At 43.3% G+C, this 22,307-nt stretch overlaps 1 protein-coding gene across 5 annotated transcripts in view; it reads left to right on the plus strand.

Annotated features, from left to right (window-relative positions):
* Nucleotides 1–22,307, plus strand: part of TBXAS1 (thromboxane A synthase 1) — a 230,242-nt gene that overhangs the window by 204,600 nt on the left and 3,335 nt on the right. For all 5 annotated transcript variants that reach the window (XM_066319778.1, XM_066319777.1, XM_066319781.1 and 2 more), the window contains 2 exons: nt 18,957–19,045; nt 21,461–21,598. In XM_066319778.1, the coding sequence (XP_066175875.1) occupies nt 18,957–19,045; nt 21,461–21,598 (227 nt within the window). The remainder of the gene's footprint in view (nt 1–18,956; nt 19,046–21,460; nt 21,599–22,307) is intronic.

A 22,307-nucleotide genomic window follows, 5' to 3' on the forward strand; every position in this document is an offset into this window, starting at 1 on the left:
TGCCTCTCCACAGTCCCTTCAAGCCATAAAAAAAATTTCTCCCGCTTTCTTCGTGGCATGAAGCACAGTTTGGGAAATCTATTAGGGCTATTAATTTTGTTTCAGGGAGCGCAGGGGTGCTAGTGTTTTATTTACACAGTAGCTCTGCTCAATGGCAACATCTGGTTTTCAGCGAGGTTTCAGGGTTGGGGTTTTTTTTCCTCCATTTTCCAGCTGTGTTGACTCAAGTCAGAAGGCAGTCAGCCACTTGTGAGACTGAGGTCTCCAAACACTTAAAGAGCTGAGATGTTCTTTGAAACTCCTGGATCTTGGAAAATTAGGGCAGAATCTGACAATACCAATTTTTCCTCCAGAGGCTTGCAGCATTCACAGTTCTGGTTCCAGCCAGGATCAGGAAATTAAAAATCACGTGGAAACTTTTGGAGTGTTTTGAGGGTGGCTGTAGGTTACATCTCCACAGAGCAAAAAGTGCAGGAGAGAGACTTAGTTTTCCCAGGCCATTTGTTTTATGTTGTTCATGTATCGTGGAAGATGATTTACCTTGCTTGAGAAAACATATAAGTCAAAAGAATAAAATCTAGGCTGTCTGGAGCAAAGAATGGAAATGCAGCTTTGGTGTCAAGGCATTAACAATTCATTAGCCTTACCTGTCCCAGCAGTGGGGCCACACCAGACAGATACTCTTACAGCTGACACAGCTGCATTTCTCATGTGCATTATAAATCCCATCCCTCTGGGAATTTGTTGGCCAGGTGTGGCTGCCTGCCCGTGGCTGGAGCTCAAGCACAGCAGGGAATGGGTGGTCAGAAGGAACCTCCACGCTCCTCCCCTGCTTTCTGCTCCACTGCAGCCTGCACCCCAGCCTTCTCCTACCCCAGGAGCTGTGCTTCCCTGCCAAATCTCAGGGGAAGGCTGAGGTACCTGAAAAGCTGTGACTACCGGCAGGGTGGCTTCCCTGCCACCTCGTCCACCTTTGCTTCTGTCCTTGCTTCCAGCCCTCTATCCCACAGCGCTCACTTTGAATTGATCTCTCCTGTTTTCTGCTGCTGCATTCTCTCCTTTCCCTGCTCCTGCATTATTCAGCTTTCCTTCTCTGGCAGCGTTTCTGCCCCCTCCTGTTCACCTCTTAGCTCCCCATGCTCCATGTGCAGGAGGAAAACAGCAAGCTGTGCAATACGGTCTTGTGAGCCCTGAGTAATGACAGAATGAAAGGAAAAGGAGGGAAGGCAGCCTGAATGCTCAGCGTCTGAAAATGAAGTGTTTGCTTTTTCTGCGGTCAGTTTTGTTAGAGGTGCTCAGGATTCCTTGTTCCTGTCCCAATAGCCTGACAGAAGCAGGAGGCTGTGCCAGCTTGGGATGTGGGCTTTGAGTCCAGACTCTACCTCTCCGGCACTGCCCAAGCCCAGAGGAGCTTCACTGATGCAGCAGAAGTTTGCCTGGTGCCAAGCTGACCTAGCTGGCATGCATAGCCTAATGCCTCATATTTTAAGTATTTGATGTTGCCCTAACTCTTACCCCACTCTCAACCCTTTTTTTTTTTTTCCTGAAAAAATAGCCTAGCCGAACTGAGGTAAATTAGTCTGTGAAACAGGAACCGTTGAGTTGTTTTAGGGTTAAATTACAACTGTGTTGGTGTTTTCCATGCATGATTTTTCTTTTTTCTTTTTTTTTTTCTTTCCCAGACTGCTTGAGTCCTAAATTCCCTCTGTAAATCTGCTTTCTGTACCATCAGTTCTCAGAACAATGAACTGCTTGATATACCTGATAAGAGTTAACATGAAAAATTAATAAATCATTTGCTACTCCCTTCTCTTTTTTGCTGTAACTGGGTGTTGGTCTATAAAATGAAGGAAGTTACATTGAGCAGGAAGTTTAAAAATGCTTAGACAGATGTCATTAAAAAAAAAACAACAAGCAAAAATCAAACTTGGCTTCCTGCCAAGTGTCTGTAATTAAAATTACTCTTCTTAGTGAGAAAAAAGCAGATGCAAAGGGAGGTTTCCTGTCTCTCAAAGTAGGAAATACAAATAACTGTTAGTCTTGCCTTTGTGTGTGCATGTGTGCACGCATATGTGTTTGTGTGAGTGTACGTCGTGGTGTGGGACTCTGATGCTGATTTCTGAAGTGCCTTGTGATAGAAAACTTTAGTCAATACCGTGTGGATGGGTGCTCTATTACACTCTATGCTCTTTTTGGTCTCGTTTTTAAATTAGATCTTTGTTGAAAAAATACTGTATACAAGTTGTCCTTTCCATATTCCAGAAATGGCTGGTCTTACAGAAAAGAACAGTGAATTTCTGTGTATGGTGTTGAAGGGAGAACAGGATGTGGGTGGGTGTACACATGTGTATATAGCTATACTTATCTATGCACATCATATAGCTAGAGCTGATAGCTATATTAACTTAGAAACCCATGTAGTTAATGTTGTGCAGCTTTTTAGCATATGTGGAAGAATACAAATATATAACTGCTTCTATCAATATAACATCTTCTTTTTCAGTACCAGCATTTTTAGTTTGATGCCTTTAAGTTATATTTTTATTTTGTTTCTCTTCCGATGCACAAATTCTAAAACAGTCTATTATCCAAATCAGGCAAGTCTACCATCAGGAAATGTGCTCTGTGGCTCTTTTCTGTCACCACTGTTTGAAAGGGGGCTGATTCCTTTTCTATCCTATGACGAGATAGACTTAAAACTTAGCCAGGCTGAAGAAATTTTATCAATCCATTTACCATGTTTCTTTTCAGATGGTGCCCTGAAGTTTGTAGTTTTGTTTCCTTTTAAAAACAAGCTCTGTTTGAGGAATGGCAGACAAGGCATGGGCACACGTTCAAATGCTGATCCATGAGAATAAGTAGGTGCTGCCGGTGGCAATAGTGAGGGCTCCTACCTATTTGTGTAGTGTGCATTCCATATTCATATCTCAGTGTGAAGTGGTTTTCTGCTTTCAGCAGCCTCACGTTTACACAGGACAGATGTACTGTGTGGCTCTTCCACCAGCACTCATAACCAGCTCTAGTTATTGTATGTCTGCCTTGAGATGTGCCATGGCATAGATACAGTTCCCTGGCAAAAGGCGAAAGTGTCCTGGTATTGCTTATTCTCATCACTGTTTTGGGATAAATGGGTCCAGGGAAGGGGGTCAGTAGAACTGTACTGATACTGATGCGGAGTTTTCCTAATTTATTATGCCATCCAGTGTTTTTCAGCAGACCATGCTTGAATTTGCCTCCAGCTCTGAAAGTGAGGTATAGCCCCAGCCCCGTTGTACCAGTACAGATTGCTCAAATATCTATCAGGTGGCATATCAACACAAACGTGCTGTACACTGTACAAATACAGTACAGGGGGTAGGTGCAGGGGTGCAGGGCCTCTGTCTCATCTCAAGCACGTGAAATGAGGAGAAGTCAGCAGATAAGATCCCCAGTGTGTTTTTGGAACGGCCTAATTTTACTGCTCTTTTCTTCAGGACTCCACAGACACTCAGTTTCTGTTTGTGGGCTGACTGGGTTCAGTGAAATTAGTTTCCTACAACCAACAAGAACCACTACTTACATTGATAAACCCTGGCTGACCTGAGTATCAGAAGCTGGTTGGCATGCTGCTGCAGGGTGTACTGACCTTTGTAAACAATTCTTCCGTGATTTTGGCATCTTTGAGTGCTTCTGGAAAAACTTCCCTTGGAACAGATAACAGAACTTGCTTCTGTACTTTGAGTTGCCAGATTATCTGGCAAGAGAGCTGCTAAAAAGAGGTTCTGAGAACAGCTGAAAAAGAGCAAGTACACGCCTGCTGCGAGCAATAGAGCAACTGGTACCCACTGAGCAAGAGGAGTGTGACCTGGAAACAACCAGAGGAATATGGACATGCACCTCCTGTGGGTGTTGCAATGCTGTGAGAGCTGAAGAGTCCTTAATTACTCAGAGAAATATAGAGGGGCAAATCAGAATGGACAAGAACTAACGTCGGCTTTGGAGATGAAATCAGTTTACAAAAGCTAAGCCTAAGAATGCTGTTGGAAACTTTAGCACAGCTAAGCTCATGGTTCTTTCAGAAAAGGGAAGAGAAACATTTTAAACTCACAATCCACTTTATAGCACAGCCCAAGGCTATAGGTAATCCATCTCTAGCAATCCTACAATGTCCTCAGTAAACACATGTTGAAAAATAGCATTTCAACAAACCTTATTGTGTCCTCCTTGAAAAGAGATTGCTGTTTCTGTTGAAACTCAGAGATCCTGTGAAAAGGTAGGGAAGGTCAAATGCACAGCACCAACCATGAGAAATCCCTGGGTGCTCCTCCAGACCTGACTATACTCTTCTGGATGGCAGTTTGCCTACATCTAATCGGGCTGGGTTTGCAATTATGCCTGGTATTCCTGGGATAAGACTACCAAATGCACTTTTCAGAGGTGTCAGGTAGGTAGCAGGAGAGGTTTTATTTCTGCTTCCCAGGTGGGAAGGGGAGCCATGACAGGATTAAATGGCCTAATCTATGGCAGCACTCACAGCTCCCAAATTCTCATCTGATGCCCTGCTCTCCTAATCAGCAAATGTTAAAACTTTTGCTTTACTTTAAGCTGCTGAGCCATTACACAGAAAAGATAAGGCTGTCTCTGTTGTTGGCAGTGATGATATCTGCTCCTGTATGCTTCCCCCTGTAGTGGTGTGGGGTGTCTGCATTTGGGGAAATGAGCTGGGAGGGGAAGGCAATGGGGAGTTTTACTCGGGCCAGGCAGAAGGAAGACTGATCCTTCTTCTCTAAGAGTGTCAGATAATATACCAATGGTTTTCACTCTCGTGCTGCTCTGCTGCAGACAATTTGCAAGTGGAGAAGGAAAGCAATGCGGTTTTTTGTTGGCATCTTGACAAAGCGTTTTCACGAGCATGATTGCCCGTTGAAGATATCTGTTTAAATTCCTAGCCTGGGATAGCAAGCAGATTTGGGCAGTGGTTTGGGGCTGCATTTTTCCAGCCCCTTCACTAATGTTTCACACACGTGAGTCCAGGGACAAGTAGCAGATGCCCTGAGCAGGTCTAGCCAGCGCTTTTAGCTGAAATGTGTGTTTTGTGTCCAGCACATTCTCAAGGAGCTCTTTTGAGGAGTTCTAAGTAAACAGTAAATCTCTCCACAATGGAATTCAAACTGAGTGAATTATCAGGGTTAAAAAAAATATTCTGTTGCTTTCAGCTCTTATCTTTGTTTACCGTATCACCAAGGACAGTGACCTGCCTTTGTGCTCTAATCCTGAACTGTCAGCAAGAGAGACAGGAAGTGCTGCCTCCTCTATAGGCTCAGCATATAGGCTTAATGAGAAGAATAACATCTCAGTAGCAGCAGCTGTTGGTTTTGCTCAGTTTGGTTTATTCTCTTTCGTTGTCTTACTTCAGCAAACCTAGATAATCTTAGAGAAAGGCCTTTGTGCCAAGTTTCTGAACTCTAATTTAGTGACCTTCAGATGTTTAAACATTATTAAGACCAAGTCAAGCTGACAAAAGAGTCTATGTCCTTTTCATTTCCCACCAAGCTGAGCCTGTTGCATCCTGTGTGGAGCCTGGTCATGTACAGCACTCTGAACATGAGCCATCTTTCGGCTTGAGAGAGCAGGGAGGGCTCCAACCCCAAGGAAAATGCCGGCCCCATCCCTCACTATGGTGATGCTGGGTTAAAGGGAAGCTCCACCACGCCAGGGCCATGTGTTTAATAACTCTCCTTAATGAGTAAGAAATGCATGATGGAAAGAAGAATTAAATAGGGAAGCACCATCCAGGACAGAGCAGAGATGGGCTGGTAGCACTGCACACGATGGAGTGGCACTGCCTTGTCCCAGCACTGCCCTTCTGGGTGTTGGGGAGGAGGGGACATGAGGGCACCCCAAGCCTGCCTTCTACAGCCTGACACTGGCTGCAGGAACACATCCTATCTTCTGCTCTGGGAGCAGTTTTGGTGCATTTCTTCTTCCACGGGTCTAATAGCACTGGTAGTTTCCCTGTGTATCATCATTTGAGAGGGCAGAGGAGCAGGGAGAATTCCCATGGATCCCAGCCTTTATTTGGGCCACAAGGATATCAAAGCTAGATCAATCTTTGGTGCAGGTCCCCTAAACTTTAAATTGCAGCTATTTTTTCCATGCAAAGGTAGGCAAAGTGTGTGTTCCTTTGCTGGTTTGTTGCTGGTGTGTGGGTGAGTGTATAACACACATTACAACCATTTCCCCCCAGCAATTGCACATCGTAAGGCAAAGCTTTAATGGTGGGTTAAGTTCACTTCTTTATCTACACAGAAGAAATATGTAAAATTTCTGTTCCAGTTGTCTGTCCACAATATTGTTTTCCATTCAGGATTTACCTTTATTTTGTATAATATTGGTATTACCTGCCAGGATTTACCTTACTCTGACATAATTGTTGGTTTTTTTTTTAAGAGCAGGGAATTTGTCGTTAGTACCGTGTAATGATCAGGCTTTAAACACAAGCATCATATGCTGCTGTCCTCTGAGCATGCCATCAGTATCCACAGGGTTTATCAGTCTTATTAGGAGTGGTGAAGGAGAGGAAAAGACTTCCCCAGATTTGCTTGGGAAAGCTGAATCAGGACTTGACCTTCTGCTAGCAGGCCCTGTGGTTTTGCCACACAAGGGCTACTCCCCACACTCCTCCTGCCCTCGCAAGAATATGCCTGGAATCTGACCTCACATTTCCCACTGTCATGTTGGTATCAGCTGTAGATAAATGAAGCCTTTTGTTAACTAGTTCCCTGCTTTGCAGGGTGTTCTTCTCTTCTGCTTTAAAGAAGAGCCAGTGGGGATGTGGCACAGAGGCAGAGCTACATATAGGCACTGTCAGCATGGTGTTTGTAATGTACTGGACAAAGCATAATAATAAGACAATAAGACAAATAAGACAAGACTCCATTATAAGGAGCACAAAGAGGAATTTTCTATCAAGTCCACTGGAAGCAGGGAGCAAGCTGTTGTCTTCCCTGGCTCTTCAGCTCCCACCCTCTGTAGTACCAAGGAGCAAAAGTTGTGACATGCATATGCAGGACACAAAAAAGTCTTCCCACATCCTGACCTAGATAAATAGGACTTGGAATGAATTTTCTGACTTCAGAGCAGTGACACTATGAATCTTCTGAGATTTGAAGAATATATATAGAGAGAGTCATATTTATGCCACTTCAAATAGGTGGGGATGTGTTACAGAAAGTACACACACACACGTCCATGCACATGAAGAGAAGCCAGAAGTACTAATACCAATCTCTCTTATGCTCCATGATGTGAAATAGAAAGTGAAAGTGTTAGCAAAAGCTATGGGTATGGACAGAAGGGCAAGATGCTCTGGCTCTTTCGAGCTGTATTGCAAATACCTTGGGAGCTGAGGCAGGAAAAGCTGTGAGGTTGCTCCAGGTTGTGCTAGCAGAAGGCAGGTCGAAGTATGCAAGGGGTGCAAAAGAGGATCACATCCACTCACAGCTTTTATCAGCACGTTTCTTATAAGAGATATAGCTCTGGCAGAATGTAATCCCAAGTAACCCACTTTCCAAAATCTTTTCTTTCATAATTGAACCAATATCCTCCCCCTGCTTTTTTTGGTTGGTTTTTTTTAGTGTGAAATAAATATTATATGACTGGGACTATGACTTGGGCTGCCAAAATGTTGCATGGTATGGTTTAAACTAGACCAGCAAAGTTGGAATAGCAGCAACATGCCATTGGCTTTTTGATCATCCTGCTGGTTCACTAGAGAGTATTGTAGGTTTCTTTATGCACATAGAAGTCAAAGAAATAATAAGCACCCTTCATCCATCACATAGTCTCTATTTATACATCAGGGTAGGTGTGAGAAGCAAGAAGTCCTGGTTTGTTGTTGTTTTTTTTTTTTTTCCTTTTTCTTCCTGCTAATTTTTTTTTTAACTTTTTAATTAAATTTCTTCATTTACAGTTATGCAGCTGTCTGGGCTTCTGCCATAGATAAGTGGATCTTCATCTGACAGCAACAACCAAAATCTTTCTTTTCCCTCTCTCCCCCTCACTTCCTCCCTTCCCCACCTCCTCCCTAGTACTCAGCAGAAACAAAATGCTATATATAAACTCAGCACAGTTTCACCCCCAATTACTTTGTCTGCATGTTTCAATTTTGTTCTGTGTTGAGCTTTGCCAAGGTACCGAGTTTGGCATTTTCAAAAGAGGGTTGGAGGATTAATCCTTGAGGCCTCTCTTGTAGTAATGTTCCTCACACATCCCCAAAATGTATGCTGCTGTATTGTGTACTGTGGGTACTCTGAGGGGCAGCTCATGCTGGTCTGATGTTTATTCACATGAAATTCCTGGTGTTGTAGATTTTTTTTTTCTTTCTTTCTTTTTAAAAAAGTCTGCATGATTCTATGTGAGTGCTAGCAGCAGATGGCCAAAGGGCAGGCAGGGATGGCTCATGGCGTTCAGTTAATGGAATATTACCAGCATCCTGCCATCAGGCTGCAAGTCTCTGTTATTTGTTTTGTACTCTCTCAAATCACTCAACACTGAAGTCAGGTGTATAACCAGAATCTCATATTTCATTATTCAAACAAAAGACAACCAGTAAAGAAAAGAAAAAGGAAAGAAGGTTTATAGTTGAAGAGGTAAGACTGAAAACACGAATCCCAGTTCAGAAGCCAGAAGGCATATGAAGTTCAAAATACTGTTATTTGTCATAAATCTTGTGTGTTTTCCAGCCAATTTCAAAGTATGCTGAGGCCTTGCTCACAATGTTTGAGCTATCAGGACTGGTAATATATGCTAGCTGCTCTCGTTGTGTGACAGGCCCTTTACAGAAAAAACCTACAGCTGTGTTTCGTCTTGGTACTCAGAAAATCCCTCCCCACAAATTAGCCCTTTTATAGATATCTACAGTTCTTTGTGCCTCAATTCATGATAAAAAGGCAGAGTATACCATCCTTTATTAGGTATTTTATATGGGTAAAATTGCTAGTGAACCCCCTACAGAACACTATGTTTTATGCAATTTTCTGGCTTAAAAGCACTCTTTTGTGATGAGTGATTCTATCAAATGTATCAGTTCATGGGTGCCACCTTTGTGGCTCAGAGGTGTCTGGATCAAGTGGCCTCCTGTCAGGCCTGGGTCAAAGCCAGCTGGGTACCACCCTGTTGGCCAGGGTCCCCTGTAACCCAGAACTCTTGAGGGTCGATTCTTTTGAACTTTGAAAAATAAGGATAAAATACTGGGCATTAAAGTAGCATGGCTGTAAGTGAGATGACGGCACAGAAAGTGAGGTGTTGTGAATTTTTCATAATAAGGGTATTCTTGGAAATACAGAGGTAAATGAGTGATGTAGCCAGACATTGAGACAGGAAAGGGTCAGGTTCAAGAAGCAAAAGTATCTTTGAGAAGCAAGAGAGAAAGAACAGCAAATTGGTCTTCACACCAGGACTGTTGTGCGACTGTGAGGTAATAAATAAATAAAGGCTAAAGCAGCTTACTCATAAAGCAGAAGAAATCGTGACCAATACTTTCCATTTGCCTTCCCTGTAAAGCTTTATATCATCCTAAAACATGCTGGAAATGACCTTGTTCAGACTACAAATGCATTCTGTATTTTCTCACTGCTGACCCTGTGACTCCATCCTGCAGCTCTGTGAGTTGTGCTTTTGTTCCCTTTAATTTCCACGCGCTCCCAAGGGCCAGTGAGTAAGCACACGAGTGGGGGCTTTACTACCCCTGGCAGTACATGGTGCCCCCAAAACAACTGCACTTTCCAGGCTCTGTCCTCAGCTTCTGCACCTGGGGGTAGGTCCTCTACCTCGGGGATTCCTCTCTGTGCTAAAGGAGCCCATGAAACCTGTGGCCTCCTGAACTGAACACCACTCTTTTTTCTTTATAACCTCTTCTCCAATATGCATCTTCAAATGTCAGAAAGACCCAGGCCTCAGTTTCTTTTCTTGTCTTCTCTTCAGTTTTTGGGGCTCACTTGGACACTGATAACTTCAAAAAATTGCCAGATAAAAAAAATATCTTTTTTTTTTATTTATTTTATTTTATGTCCTGGGCTTAAGGACAGGAAGGTTCTCCTTGGGGAGGACCCAGTGGAGTTTTTCCACTGGTCTTTTTTTTTGATTGGAAATGTTCCCACAACTTGGATACAGCTTGAGTGTCATTACAGAGGTCCAGTTGGCCCTCCAATAACCTACTGTGCTTATCAGTGTAATCAGGACCAAGTCATTGTGAGAAGTAAATCATAAACAGATGGACAGTGGTGCCATGCTGCTCTACAAAGGCTAGAGGAGAGCAAAGACACAAAACAGCGCCAGAACATGACACCACCATGGCTTCACTAAATCTAAGCGTGAACAGGCTTAGGGAAAGTTTTGTATTCCCAGATGGAGAGTCAGGGAATAAAAGGAGAGAGATCCTTGAATAGGCATCTGCCAGGATTCTTTGCAGACAGCTTTATCTGAATATCTGGAGAAGTTTGTCGTAGGTTACTGTCAGAGTAACAGACACCCCTGCTCACAGCCAGCTCCTCACTGAGCTTGGGGTAGTGCATTTTGGGCTGACAAGTCGTGTTGGTTTTTTTTAGAGATCTTCTTCATGCACTGGAGGAAGAAAACACAAAAGCCATTTCAAGTGCTATCAAATTTTTTTCACTTACCAGTTGTAAATTGCATTGTTGTACCCAATGCAGTCAGAGCTTCCCAGAGGGAGCAAAAGAGGAAAAGGCACTGCATAGCTTTGGTTAGAAAATACTTTTTTTTCCCCTTTCTTTGTCCGTTTTTCATCTTTTCAGTTAAACTGCAAGAAGTTTCAACAGGAATGAACTTTTCCTTTGTGCCTTGTAGAAAGGCCACGTGCTAGAATTTGGAGCTAGGACTGGATGTGGCCTTTACCAGTAAATTTTATCTGTATTAGATAGGAGGTGCAGAAGTCTACGGCAAGGAATTGGAGCTTTGGCACCAGAAGCACTTCTTCACATTCTGTACTTTTAGTACCATCAGTTTCTCAAGGACAGGCTGAACATTGAGTTATGATTTTGGCAGCTGAAAGCAAACGAAACTCCTTTTTGTGTGAGTCCTATTTAAATGCTGTGCAATGAATTTCTTTCTTTTTTGGTCACTTTATGTCTATGCATTCAGAGCAGCGTTTGCTAATTTATGAACAGGAGTCACACCGAGGCTGAAAAATAAAAATCAGGCTAGTTATGAAGGCTTCACTTGGTGGGTGCTCAGCTCTTGAGGTTGTAAAGTGATGGTCTCGGTCTTCAGCACCTCTGCTGGCCCCTTGTGTGCAGGGGAGGGATTATTTACCAGGAGTACCTCTCACACATGCATTTGGAAAATGACCAACTAATTAATGTTTGCTAAACGCTTTGCAAGCCTCAGGGGAAAAACAACTATGGAAAGGCAAATTCTTATTATTGTTGTGCTGCACCTAATGTACGTTAGATGTTTCCAAGGCATTAGGCACTGCATAAATGTTGTATGGTATTAAAACTGACCTGCCCTTGTCGGAACAAATAATAATTACGCTGAGTGATGAGAGAATTTTGCCATTTCTCTGCTACGAATGTTTTCCTGTTTACTAAGTCAGAAAAGATCTCATCCAGCATTTGATGAAGCCAGTGACTTAAGCAGCGACTGGCTCGAGAAGGGTAAATTACAGAAACAATTTATTTTTTGTAAAGCTCTGATCTCCTCGTAGGCTGGACTGTGCTTTCCAGAGCATATTTCCCCAAACTGCGTGGCCTCGGGCTGAGACACCTCTCAGTCCACAAGGCTGCCACAGAGATGAAGAACAACCAAAGCCAACCTCAGCACATAGACCATAAGACAGCCTCTATTGCAGCATGAAAATTCATGCTGATGTCTTTTAATATAAACATAACATGAGGAAATGAACATTTGATTAAACTAAACACACAGGCCTTTTATATGCGAGGCCCTAAATTAAAGTACTGTCACCTCCATACAGAAAATACCAGCTGGAGCAGGAACAATTCAATTAAATCATCTGGCTCTTATGTGATACCATGAATGTCTACTGAGAGGGGGAAAAAGAGAAATCCCTCCTCTTTATTCCTGTAGATCTGCAGCAACCATCAAGGGACACTTCTGTAGCAGGAAGGATTAAGTCTTGCACGAACTTCAGTGGTTAATGTGCTTTGGACTGGCGACATGCCCTTCGGACAGACCTACCCCAGTTTTATAATTCTCTTTCTCAGCCTTTTGGGCCTCTGGCAATCCTTTCTCCTGTTTAATTTCCTCCTTGCTTCTCTCCCACTGGGATCTCTCACCATTCAGCATTTCTGCCACCCAAGTAGAAATTTTGATTGTGTCAGACAAGTGTAGAAAGAGAGACTTCAGTGCCTCGGTGGGCTGTGGAGAGAACCCGGGGCAGATTTCCTGGGGGCTGAGTGGTTTTTAAGGAGGCAAGAAAGAGGCAGTCTCTGCGCCTCTGATGATCTTAGCCTGCTGCAATGCATGAGCAGGGATTATACCACATCACAAATAGCTGGAGCAAGGCATGCAGTGCATATAGGTAGTGAGCCACCTCTAGAGGGGAGCTACTCTTCCCCACATAAGTGAAATAATGAAAATTAGCACAGTGAGGGTACTTATGTCCAAAACACTGCCTGGCCTGGCAGTGTCATCACACTGGGGAGCTGCACCTTCCTGTGGGACAGCAGAGCATCCCAGTGCCGCTTAGCATTATTTTATCAATTCTTGTTTGAGGGCACACACTTCTCTTGGCAGTCTGGGACTAGATGACGTTGACAAATTCACAAAACCTAAATAGCAACAGATTGTTTTCTCCTTTCTTTTTTGTTTGTAGCTTGCCTCATGAAGTATTTCCTTAGAGATTTTCTTCTTTTTTTCCTATCTTTTTTTCTTGATCTTCTACCTGATGGCACGCGTTCTGTTCTTGCTGATCACCATGTGTCAGTAGTAATGTAGGTGGAAGAGAATTTCTGACTGTTTTCGTTGCAGCTTTTATATTTATCTGTTTGGCTTTGGGACACTGTTCAGTTTCAGGAAGTATTTTATCTCACAGAAGTCTCCTTGTGAGCAGCGATGCTACAAAGACCCTGTTTAAGCATCGTGGAAGCTACTGGAGGTAGTGCAGGTCTTCTTCTGTCAGGAGCTGAATTCTTTGGTTCAAAAAGCAAAGTGACATTAAAGTGCATTGACATTAGTGTAACCTTATACCTTCTGGCTCTTTCACCAGCACTATTTGGTACATCCTTAGAGCTGCATTTCCCTCTCCCTTACACTGATCCAGCCCCAGGGAGTGGCATGGATTTGCACCAAAGTGATGGGGAGAATTTGGCTGCAAGGTCTGTGTGTGATGTGGTTATCAGTGTGAAACTGGTGCCCCAGTTTTTCCCACCAGCTCTGAAATCAGCCTGCAAATCAGCACCTTGCTCTGAGAACGGTCAGTTGGCTTGCATGGTAGTGGGCCAGAGAGAGGTGAGGGTGACTGCCAGGGGATTTGAGCAAAAAGCTGTAAGACTAAATTTGTCTGGCACTCACAGTATTTAGGAGGAGCCGGGAGGAGTTTGTTTGAGGCGTCTGAAGCGCTGAATGTTGTCACATACTGAGATGAGCCTCAAAGGAATTTTGTCAAACCCAGTGAGCAGCCACCAAGGGTGGGGGTCAGAGCCTGACAATATTCCATTTGAATAAAAAGCCAAGCAGATGAAAGAGGTGGCAGGTAACCCACATGGAATAAAGAAATAAATGGAAATCTTGGGAGTTCGTGTTTTGGATGGCTTTTTCTTGCTTTTGGGGAAAGATGCAAGAGGGGACAGAGCTGAGAACTTTAATGTTGATTTCTGAGAGCGTGTGAGAAGGCACAATGCCAATGGCAGAGGCTCTAGTGCTCTCGAGGTGTGCTCTAAAGATTTGAGAGGTGCTAGGCAGCTCAGAAAGTCTCTTTATCTGGAAAGTCAGGCATTCTGGAACTCAGGCTTGTTGTCCATTTTTTTGATTCCTGAACTTTGTCCTTGATTCTGTAGTCAAGAACTTAATATTTTGCTGGAATTTCCTGTAAACTTCTGTCACTGGAAGTGGCCAACAAACACTTGGTGATTTTAGGCTGGCTTTTCTATACCTTAGGGCTGTGATCTGTCTCCCAGAGTGGGTGGGACTCAGGACCTTCAGGGTCCTGTTTACTGAGCAGCATGGGCTGGTTCTGCCTGTGCCTTGGCTCGGGCATGTCTCACCTGGGGGCTGCAGACAACAGGGAGGGAGAATTTGCAGTAAGTATTGCATGAGGACTGCCTTAAGCATTTTTTCAGTGTTTGGTCCAAGTTCTGGGGATAAAAATAAGAAATTTTACTTCATCAGCTTTGTCCCTGTCCTGCTGCCTGAGCTTGTAGGGAGCCTCTAGTTTTGTGCTTTACGGGGGTTCCAGCATGTTGTCATAGAAGTGGTCAAACATGAGACCAGCTTTCTTTAAGCAGGTTAAAGATAGATGCCTGTTAAACCATCCTACCCCTTATTTTCATTGATCAGCATTTTGAGTGCAGTCTAGTCTCTAACCTTTCCTTTCCTGATAGAGTTGTCATGGCAAAGTTGTCATGGGGCAACCCTAATTTGACTTTCTTGTACTTCACATTCTTGAATTTCTTCCCCCTCTCTGAGGCCAAGTGAGGCACACAGACTCTAGTTCTGTCCTAGGGGTGACCGAAGAGAGGTCAAAACCACAGGCAGATTCTTTGATTTATTGGCAGCGTTTGATCCCTTTGATCAAGAAATATTATTGACCTGTTTGTGAATGGCTGTGGTCCGAGTAACCCATTTGGCAATTTGAAAGGGAGTGGGGTGAGAGTAACTGGGGGTGATGCTGGCTTTTTTTTTTCTTTTTTTCATGACTCCTATCCTATTGCTATCCAAAGTCTGTATTTTATATCTATAAGCATCTGTGCTTAAGCAGATCTGCACGTCATCTCTCTGTCCTGGACTTTGTCACAGCCACACCTGCCCATGAACCACTGGATTTGGATTGCAATTTCTCAGAAAGCTTAGCTGGTTCAGTATCAGGCCATGACTCAGCAGTGCTCCTTGTGAGGAATGTGGTCTCGGCAGGCTTTGCCGCTTCTGAATTGATTTCAGGTGCACGTCACACTCTCAGCCGCACAAAAGTTTTTTCTGATTTTTTTTTTTTTTCTGGATGCTGAGCGTCACTAGAGCATGGCCAGAAGGATAAGTGGAAATCTCTTATTCCTTGAGGTGTACCTCAAATTACCATTCCCAAAACAGAGGCAGTAGAGGAGGATGATCATCAGCTGCTTTGGGGGAAAGTCAGTGTCTCATCTTGAGCTGTCGCTGAAGATGGGTTCATGCTGGACGTTGTATGGAAGCAACTGAGGTGCAGGCATATGTTCCCTTCTGCTGACTTGGCTGTGGTGACACCAGCCACAGCCAGCAAAGAAGAGCCAGCAACTGGGAACAGAAACATCTCAAAGTGCAGCAGAGGGATTGGCCAGACCGCTCCTGTCAGCACTTGGATTCCCTTGCTGTTCATTGAGGAATTAAAAGTTAACCGAGGGCGGTGGTAAAAAATAGGTTTGCCTGCCTAGAAAATGCCAAAACCAATACTGAAAAGCAGAGGTGGATCTGAAGGTAGTTCTCTCTCTTGGAGTTTATATGGGGATTAAAACAGGCGTCATCCTTGTAGCACATAGGCAATTTTATAATCACTGCTGGTATTTCACCTCAGGGTACTCTGTGGGAGGAAGAATTAATTTCCCATCTTTTTCTAAGTAATGGAGGCTTGTGATTTTCTGTCAATCATAAAGGAGAGTCGGTGGCCAAACGAGATGCCAGAAGTGATTGAATAGTCTGGGACTGGTAAGGGTGTACTCCCTCACCTCCAGAAATCAAACTGGGGAAACATGCAGGCAAAGAAAGGCCACAAGATGTTACATGGCCATTTACCTCCACATCCACGGGAAAAGGCACTACAAGGTTGTGCAAGGTGTAAGAAAAACTGCTGTGCAAAGCAGTAGCTGCAAAATTAAAATACAGGATGTTTTATTATAAGCAATCCTCCCTCACACCCCTCATCTCTTCTTGTTAAAGACAGAAATCTTTCTTAGTGGAAAAAAAAAAAACCCTCATCTTGAGTACAAGGCAATTTAGACAAATTTTTTTCAGGGGGTTAAAATGGCATGTTTGCACAACATCACCCTCACCCCAGCAAACCTGCCAGCAGTTGATAGATATAAATAGGGACATTTAGGGAGAAAAGCATATTTACGTTCCTTTGAAATGTGCTTGGCTAAAGGCATATTTTTAAGAGAGGGAGTGGAAAAACAAATGGAAAATATTTTCTTTGAAAGGGAAAAAAAAGCAACAAACTGTCCTTCCTAAATAGAGATGCTTGGCTTATGTGTACTTTACACAGCTGCAGGTCAGACCTTGCAAACAACTACTAAATGAGGTCCAGCTACTTTGATGCTAAAAGCATGGAAGTGCCAATAATTAAGTTGCATCAGATGTAGGAAATGACTGATGTGTCTGTCATTCTCGTGATAGCAGAGTTCACTCTGCTGCCATTCGACTGACCCCTCCTTCTTTATGTAAGCAAAAGGAATTTTCTTCTAAGGAAAATTAGCTGGTTTTACACCTTTGTTTTGTTTTCTGAGCTGCTAATCCCCTGAAGGTATAGAAGCTATTTGAAAGAGCAAATCAAAGCTCCAATAATTTAGTGTTATATTATTCGTTGATGTATGGTTTGATTTAGTGGCTACTTATTATATCAGGTTACTATATAATTATCCTAATTATTGACTCCAGAAGTAAGTAGAGGGATTATGAGAGAGACAGGAAGGCTCAGTGGAAAGAGCATGGTTCAGAGAATCAAACACATCTCGGTGTGCTCTTGGCTCCACCACTCCTTTTCTCTGAGCCTGGACTCTTCTCGCAGCCAGCCTGGCCATGAAATCAGGAGGGATTGCAGGAACAGGAGTCAGATGCTGACTCAGGATTCAAAGAGATGCAGGAGAGCACTGTAAAAAGGTGAGGGGAAAGTTGTGAAAGATCACTGTAAAACTGGCAGAAAGAGTAAAAGAATGCACGCCACAGAGTGCATTTGCACTGAAGAGGGGAGCACCTCTGTGGTGGCCATGGAGAAAGGGAGCTGTGCCATGAAGACCTGACATTTGACTGCATTTCCAGCCTCTGCTACTGATTTCCCCCACAAAATTAGGCAGCCTCTGGATCGCTTTCTGCAAAACAAGGTTGATAAAAATCATTCTCCTAGCTTTGGTTTCAGCACTCGGAATTATTGGAGCACTCTTCCTTACACCATGGTTCTCACGTGGCATTCAGGCTCCTAGTCCTTTGTCTGACCTAAGCCAAAGGTTTGAGTTAGCAGGCACCAGTCCAAGATAAAAGCCATACTGAAAGGCTGTCAGTGCAGTCCATACTTCCTGTATTGATAATATTTGTCATATACTGACAAAATGCCTCATCTATTGACAAGCTGAGTTGCATCTTTTTCCCTGAGAGAGAAGCACACACACGAGTTCTACTCAGCCTGTGCAAATTACTTTCTCTGCTTCTGCTTTTCTTTCCTGAGCCAAAAAATGGGGATAATAGAATCTATTCCCTTCCTAGAAAAGATCAGTTGATGTGAAATGGTGCATGGTGGCTTAGTGCTGAATAAGTGGGATACTCTAATCCAGCAAGGTATCCTTGTTCTATTGTATGCCTTTTCTGCATACCATCTGGAGTTGTTCTCTGCTTAGTATTTTCAGTATGTACCATATGTTTTTGCATGAAAATTCAATAAAATATGCATTATACATGAAAAGTGCTGTAGTAAATAGAGGAAGGATGGAATCCAGTCCCCTTTGTGAATGGCCAGGGCCTCAAATCTTCATAAAAGGCTTAGTCTAGTCTGACGTCTGTGCTTTTCTCCAATTTACTCTGTGTCAGTCTTTAGGAGATGCGCTAATTTAAAACAAAACTCTTACTTTTTTTGATGAGCTTATTCGATGTTCTTTGGCTGCCCTCTGCTGAGAGCACTGAATAACACAGGGAAGATGTTCTTTTTCCAAGGAAGGTAGCTGTGGAAGAAATTCCCTGTTTGTCCGTGTGCTGAGTCGTGTCAGTTCTGCTCTTTGGTGTCTCTCGTTGTCTGTTTCTTGCCAGTCAGAGGGCAAAGTCTCCTGAGCTACAGCCCTGCTGGGTTGTAGTGCCCACAGTCCTTCTCAAGGGCTGGATGGCTTTGGAGGATTGTGAAGATGTGGGCTCAGGCATTGACCATTGTGAAAAATTAAGCGGCATTGAGCAGAGGCTGGAGGAAACAGACTTCTCTGCTTAGGCACTATTGCAGCCCTGCCAGGTGGGATTTGAGCTATCCCTCGGCACCTCCCTTCTTGGCAGAACAATTTACCACTGCGTGCTGCTCCTCATTGTGGTCCCAGCATCTTCCAGTGCCTTCTCCAGCCCTCCGCAGGCATCACAGCACTTCGCTTTATTTCTGTAGCTGGGAAATTGCAGAGGGGTCGTTCCAACACTAACAAGAGTAACTGGAGGACTTGCTGTTTCTTGTGAACAAAGTGTGAGCTGTGCTCTTGCCCTTGGGAAGAGACAGGGGTCCTGTGCAGATTTTGGTATATGTGGAAAACAATAGCTCTGTTATAGCTCTTGATGCTCTCTGTAATGACCTGCTTTTAATACTTCCTAGCAAGTTGATTTATTATTATACCTTCAGCTGGGCTGTGCACCAAAGCGTTTTGATGATGAAAGGAATGTTACACACACATTTAATTACTGCCCACATTTTTGTATAATTTTATCATTTACTGTTTTAGATGAGACATCAAGTTCTTCTACAGGAAAGATGCCCAGTAAAAAAATAGATGATTTAAAAGCTAATCTTAGATGAGTTTGGCACTTACATGTGAGAAAACATAATTGTTCCTTTTCTCCTCCCCTTTCAGATGATTCCTGATTACCAAAATGTGCAAGAACTCCCTTATCTGGACATGGTGATTGCCGAGACACTGCGCATGTACCCACCTGCATTCAGGTATCTTTTTTCCCCCTTCTGATGACACTGGATAGCTCCCTGGCTCTATAAAATGGAAATCTGCCCTTGGAAGACCAATGGTCTCTCAGTCTCTGTGCCAACATCAATACTGCTTTGTGCATTTGAGAGATATGATGTGGCCTCTTGAAGGAAAGCTGGATAATTCTGGTGTTTCTAAAGCACATTTTTACAGTGAATTGGCCAAGGTTGCTTCCTCACCATTCTTCATGTCCCCCAAGGTTAGAGGATGGAGCCATTTTGAGGCAGGTCTGGCCTTAGAAAGCCAAAGGCTGCTGCTTCCAAGTGCCTCAGGCTTGTGGGATATGCACCAAAACCCATCCCTACCCTGCTGCTTATTACATTTTCCCTCATCTGTGGAAGGGCTGCACAACCTGAAAGCTGTATTTTACATGTGTGTTTACTTCGGCCCATTTACACTTAGCACTACCTCAAAATAACAGAGCTAAACTAATGGTAACATCCATTAACTCTTGAAAGTTTTCTCCCAAATCACACATGACTTATTCTACTGTCTTGGTGAACTGAAAACAAGGGGAAAAGAAATTAGAAAACTGTTTGATTGTTAAAGCGCCAAGTTCTCACAAGCATAAATACAAATATTAAGAAATGCAATTTTTCAAAGTGATCAGCCAGTTGCAATGCTTCTCATGAAGCTCAGGGAAAAAAAATCAGACGACTGGAAAGAAGCCAAAGTTGAGCTTGCTGTGAGAGCTTTTGAAAAATTTAACCCATGACTGCAGGTACCTTTAAACAACAAAAAAAAAAGCTTAAAAAAAAGAGCTTCTATATGTTCAGCAAGATTGGAAGTCAAGGTATTTTTCATGGCCATCTGCAGGATTGTTCAGAGAGTAAATACCAAAGAGATCTGCTCCTGGGTGAGATGATGGGGCTTTATTATGTTATACTTGGGGTACAAGTGGAAACTGTTTTGCTGGGTAAAGTGACAGGAGTCTTTGAGTTTGGGCTGTATCACTGGGAAACAGTTGTGTTTATCAGATGGGAGACAGAACGAGAATGGAACAAAGTTCTTCTGAAGTTTTGTTTGGTGTTGTCAGTGCTGTTTATTGATCTGGCTTTTACTCGATGGATGTGGAATGGATAGGACAGCCCAGGGCTGCTGAAAGATGTTAATTGCCTATGACAAGGATAATGCTGAGTTAAGGGAAAAATCTGTAGCAGCCAAGTTTGTTATAAAATTAGTTGGTTTCATTCCTTTTTAAATGAACTTACTATCCAGAGAACTTTCTCCCCCAGAACTCAAGTTTCCATTATCACCAAATTCCTGTAAGAATGAGAATGTTTGTTTTGGTTTGGGCTGGGTTTTTTGCATGCTAGAGTTTTGTTCCAGGTTTGGAGCCTCTGTTATTTATTTCTCTATGAGAGAGGGATATGGGTGACAGTGCGGAAAGAATGTGTTTCTGTAGTGATACCAGACTGACAGCCCTGAAGCTGAAATCTTTGTTCAACTTTTTAAGCAGAGTGTGGGAAGCAGCAAAGGAAGTTCCTGCACATTGTCTCCCCCCTGTGCTTGCAGATGTAGATGCTGGCAGAAGGAATAGCTCCCAGACTGACACAGCAGGGCATCCACCCGGGTCTGGGCTGATCTGGGATCTCCAGTGACCACCCAAGCACCAAAAGATCTGGACAGCACCTACCACCACACATACAGACCCACACACAATCTTTTGTAAGAGACAAGCTGAGCTTTGGCAGGTGACTTCTCAGTCTTGTCATGGTGAGGTTCCTAAGAACACTTCTGTCACCTATCACCACAGAGTGGGAGAAAACTGCAGAGTTTTGTTTTTAACATTATACCTGTCTTGGATGAATGTATGTGAAATGTTTTCCAAGGCTTGTGAATTGGTTGTATTTCCAGAGGAGCACCAGCAGCAGAACACTCAGCCCTAGTATTAAAACCATCCCTTGCTAAGTTTCAGGTTCTGCACCAACTGGGGGAAGCTTCTCAAATAAATAAACTCAAAACTGTGTTTACTATGGTCTTTTTCCTGGAAGAAAATCAGCATACTCTTTTCACCTGTTATTAGAGCTGACTGACACTTTTCATTAGAAATTTTCATAAAAAATGAGTCTAAACCCAACATCTACAATAAAATAGCAGTTTAGCAGTTAGTGCTTTGGAAAACAGTACCCAACCAGAAATGCTTTCCTGTGAAAAGGGCAAAAGTCAACCATCTGGACTGAAGCTACAGACTTCTAAATGGAGATGATTATAACCTGAGAAGACACTGGCATCAGCAACAGTTGTTGTATTTATCTGTGAGAAAGTGTTACCCCAGAAATTGTTTGGTCAGGTGAAGACAGACACTTGTGTAGGTCTCTCCTGCTGTATTTTTAACCTTTATTAATCATCTGGGATGCATGATGCTGTTGCAGATTCTCTAGGGAAGCAGCTAAAGACTGTGTAGTGCTGGGGCAGCATATTCCAGCTGGAGCTGTCATTGAAACTGCAGTTGGACACCTTCATCACGACCCTGAGTTCTGGCCAGAACCTGAGAAGTTCATTCCTGAGAGGTATGTGCAGTGATGGTTTCCATCCTTAGGTTGAAGTCCTTCCTTAAGCCCAGAACCCCAACCTGTCCAGTGCAGGCACCAGATTCTGCTGCTCTTTCACAGCCACAGTCATCCACTTACTCAGCCAAAGCAGCATTTCCACCAAGAGGAGCACACTTGAATTTAGGCCACAAAAACATGTTATTTCTACTGAATCAGACCAGTGATGATAGGAGTGTATCCCACAGGAGTGAGGTTTGGTCAAGGTTTGAAGTGTGGCAGAGGTTTTCAGACCTGTTTCCAAATCAGATACTGTGAATAGTGTTGCTTCTGAGTGCAGAAATTCTGAAGTGGGATGATGTATTCACTGGCTTGGCTGTACCTAGGAAAATTATCCAGCTCCTTGCTGGTTTAGAGCACCCTTTTCATCTGGAACATAACAGTGTGGGTACTCTGTGAGTGGGGAACCTACCCCATCTCCCACTGCGAATTGTCTGTAAGTTAGGATCCTTGGTTCTTGCTTGGCAAGACAGTTTTACCTGGAGCATTTGTATCTTCAGTGGGTGAAACCCTGTCAAGCTGTGGTTTTATACATGCCCTGTGTTACAGGTGCTGGGCTCAGCTTACAGGGAGAGTTTCAGCTGATGTGGTTCTGTGTAGAAGCACAATTTAGTTTTGTGGGCAGCTATATTTTTAAACTGTTTTGTGGGAAGATGCATTTTAAGCTGCC

This window comes from Sylvia atricapilla, chromosome 5 (genome assembly GCF_009819655.1).
Source record: "Sylvia atricapilla isolate bSylAtr1 chromosome 5, bSylAtr1.pri, whole genome shotgun sequence".
Classification (NCBI taxonomy): Eukaryota; Metazoa; Chordata; class Aves; order Passeriformes; family Sylviidae; genus Sylvia; species Sylvia atricapilla.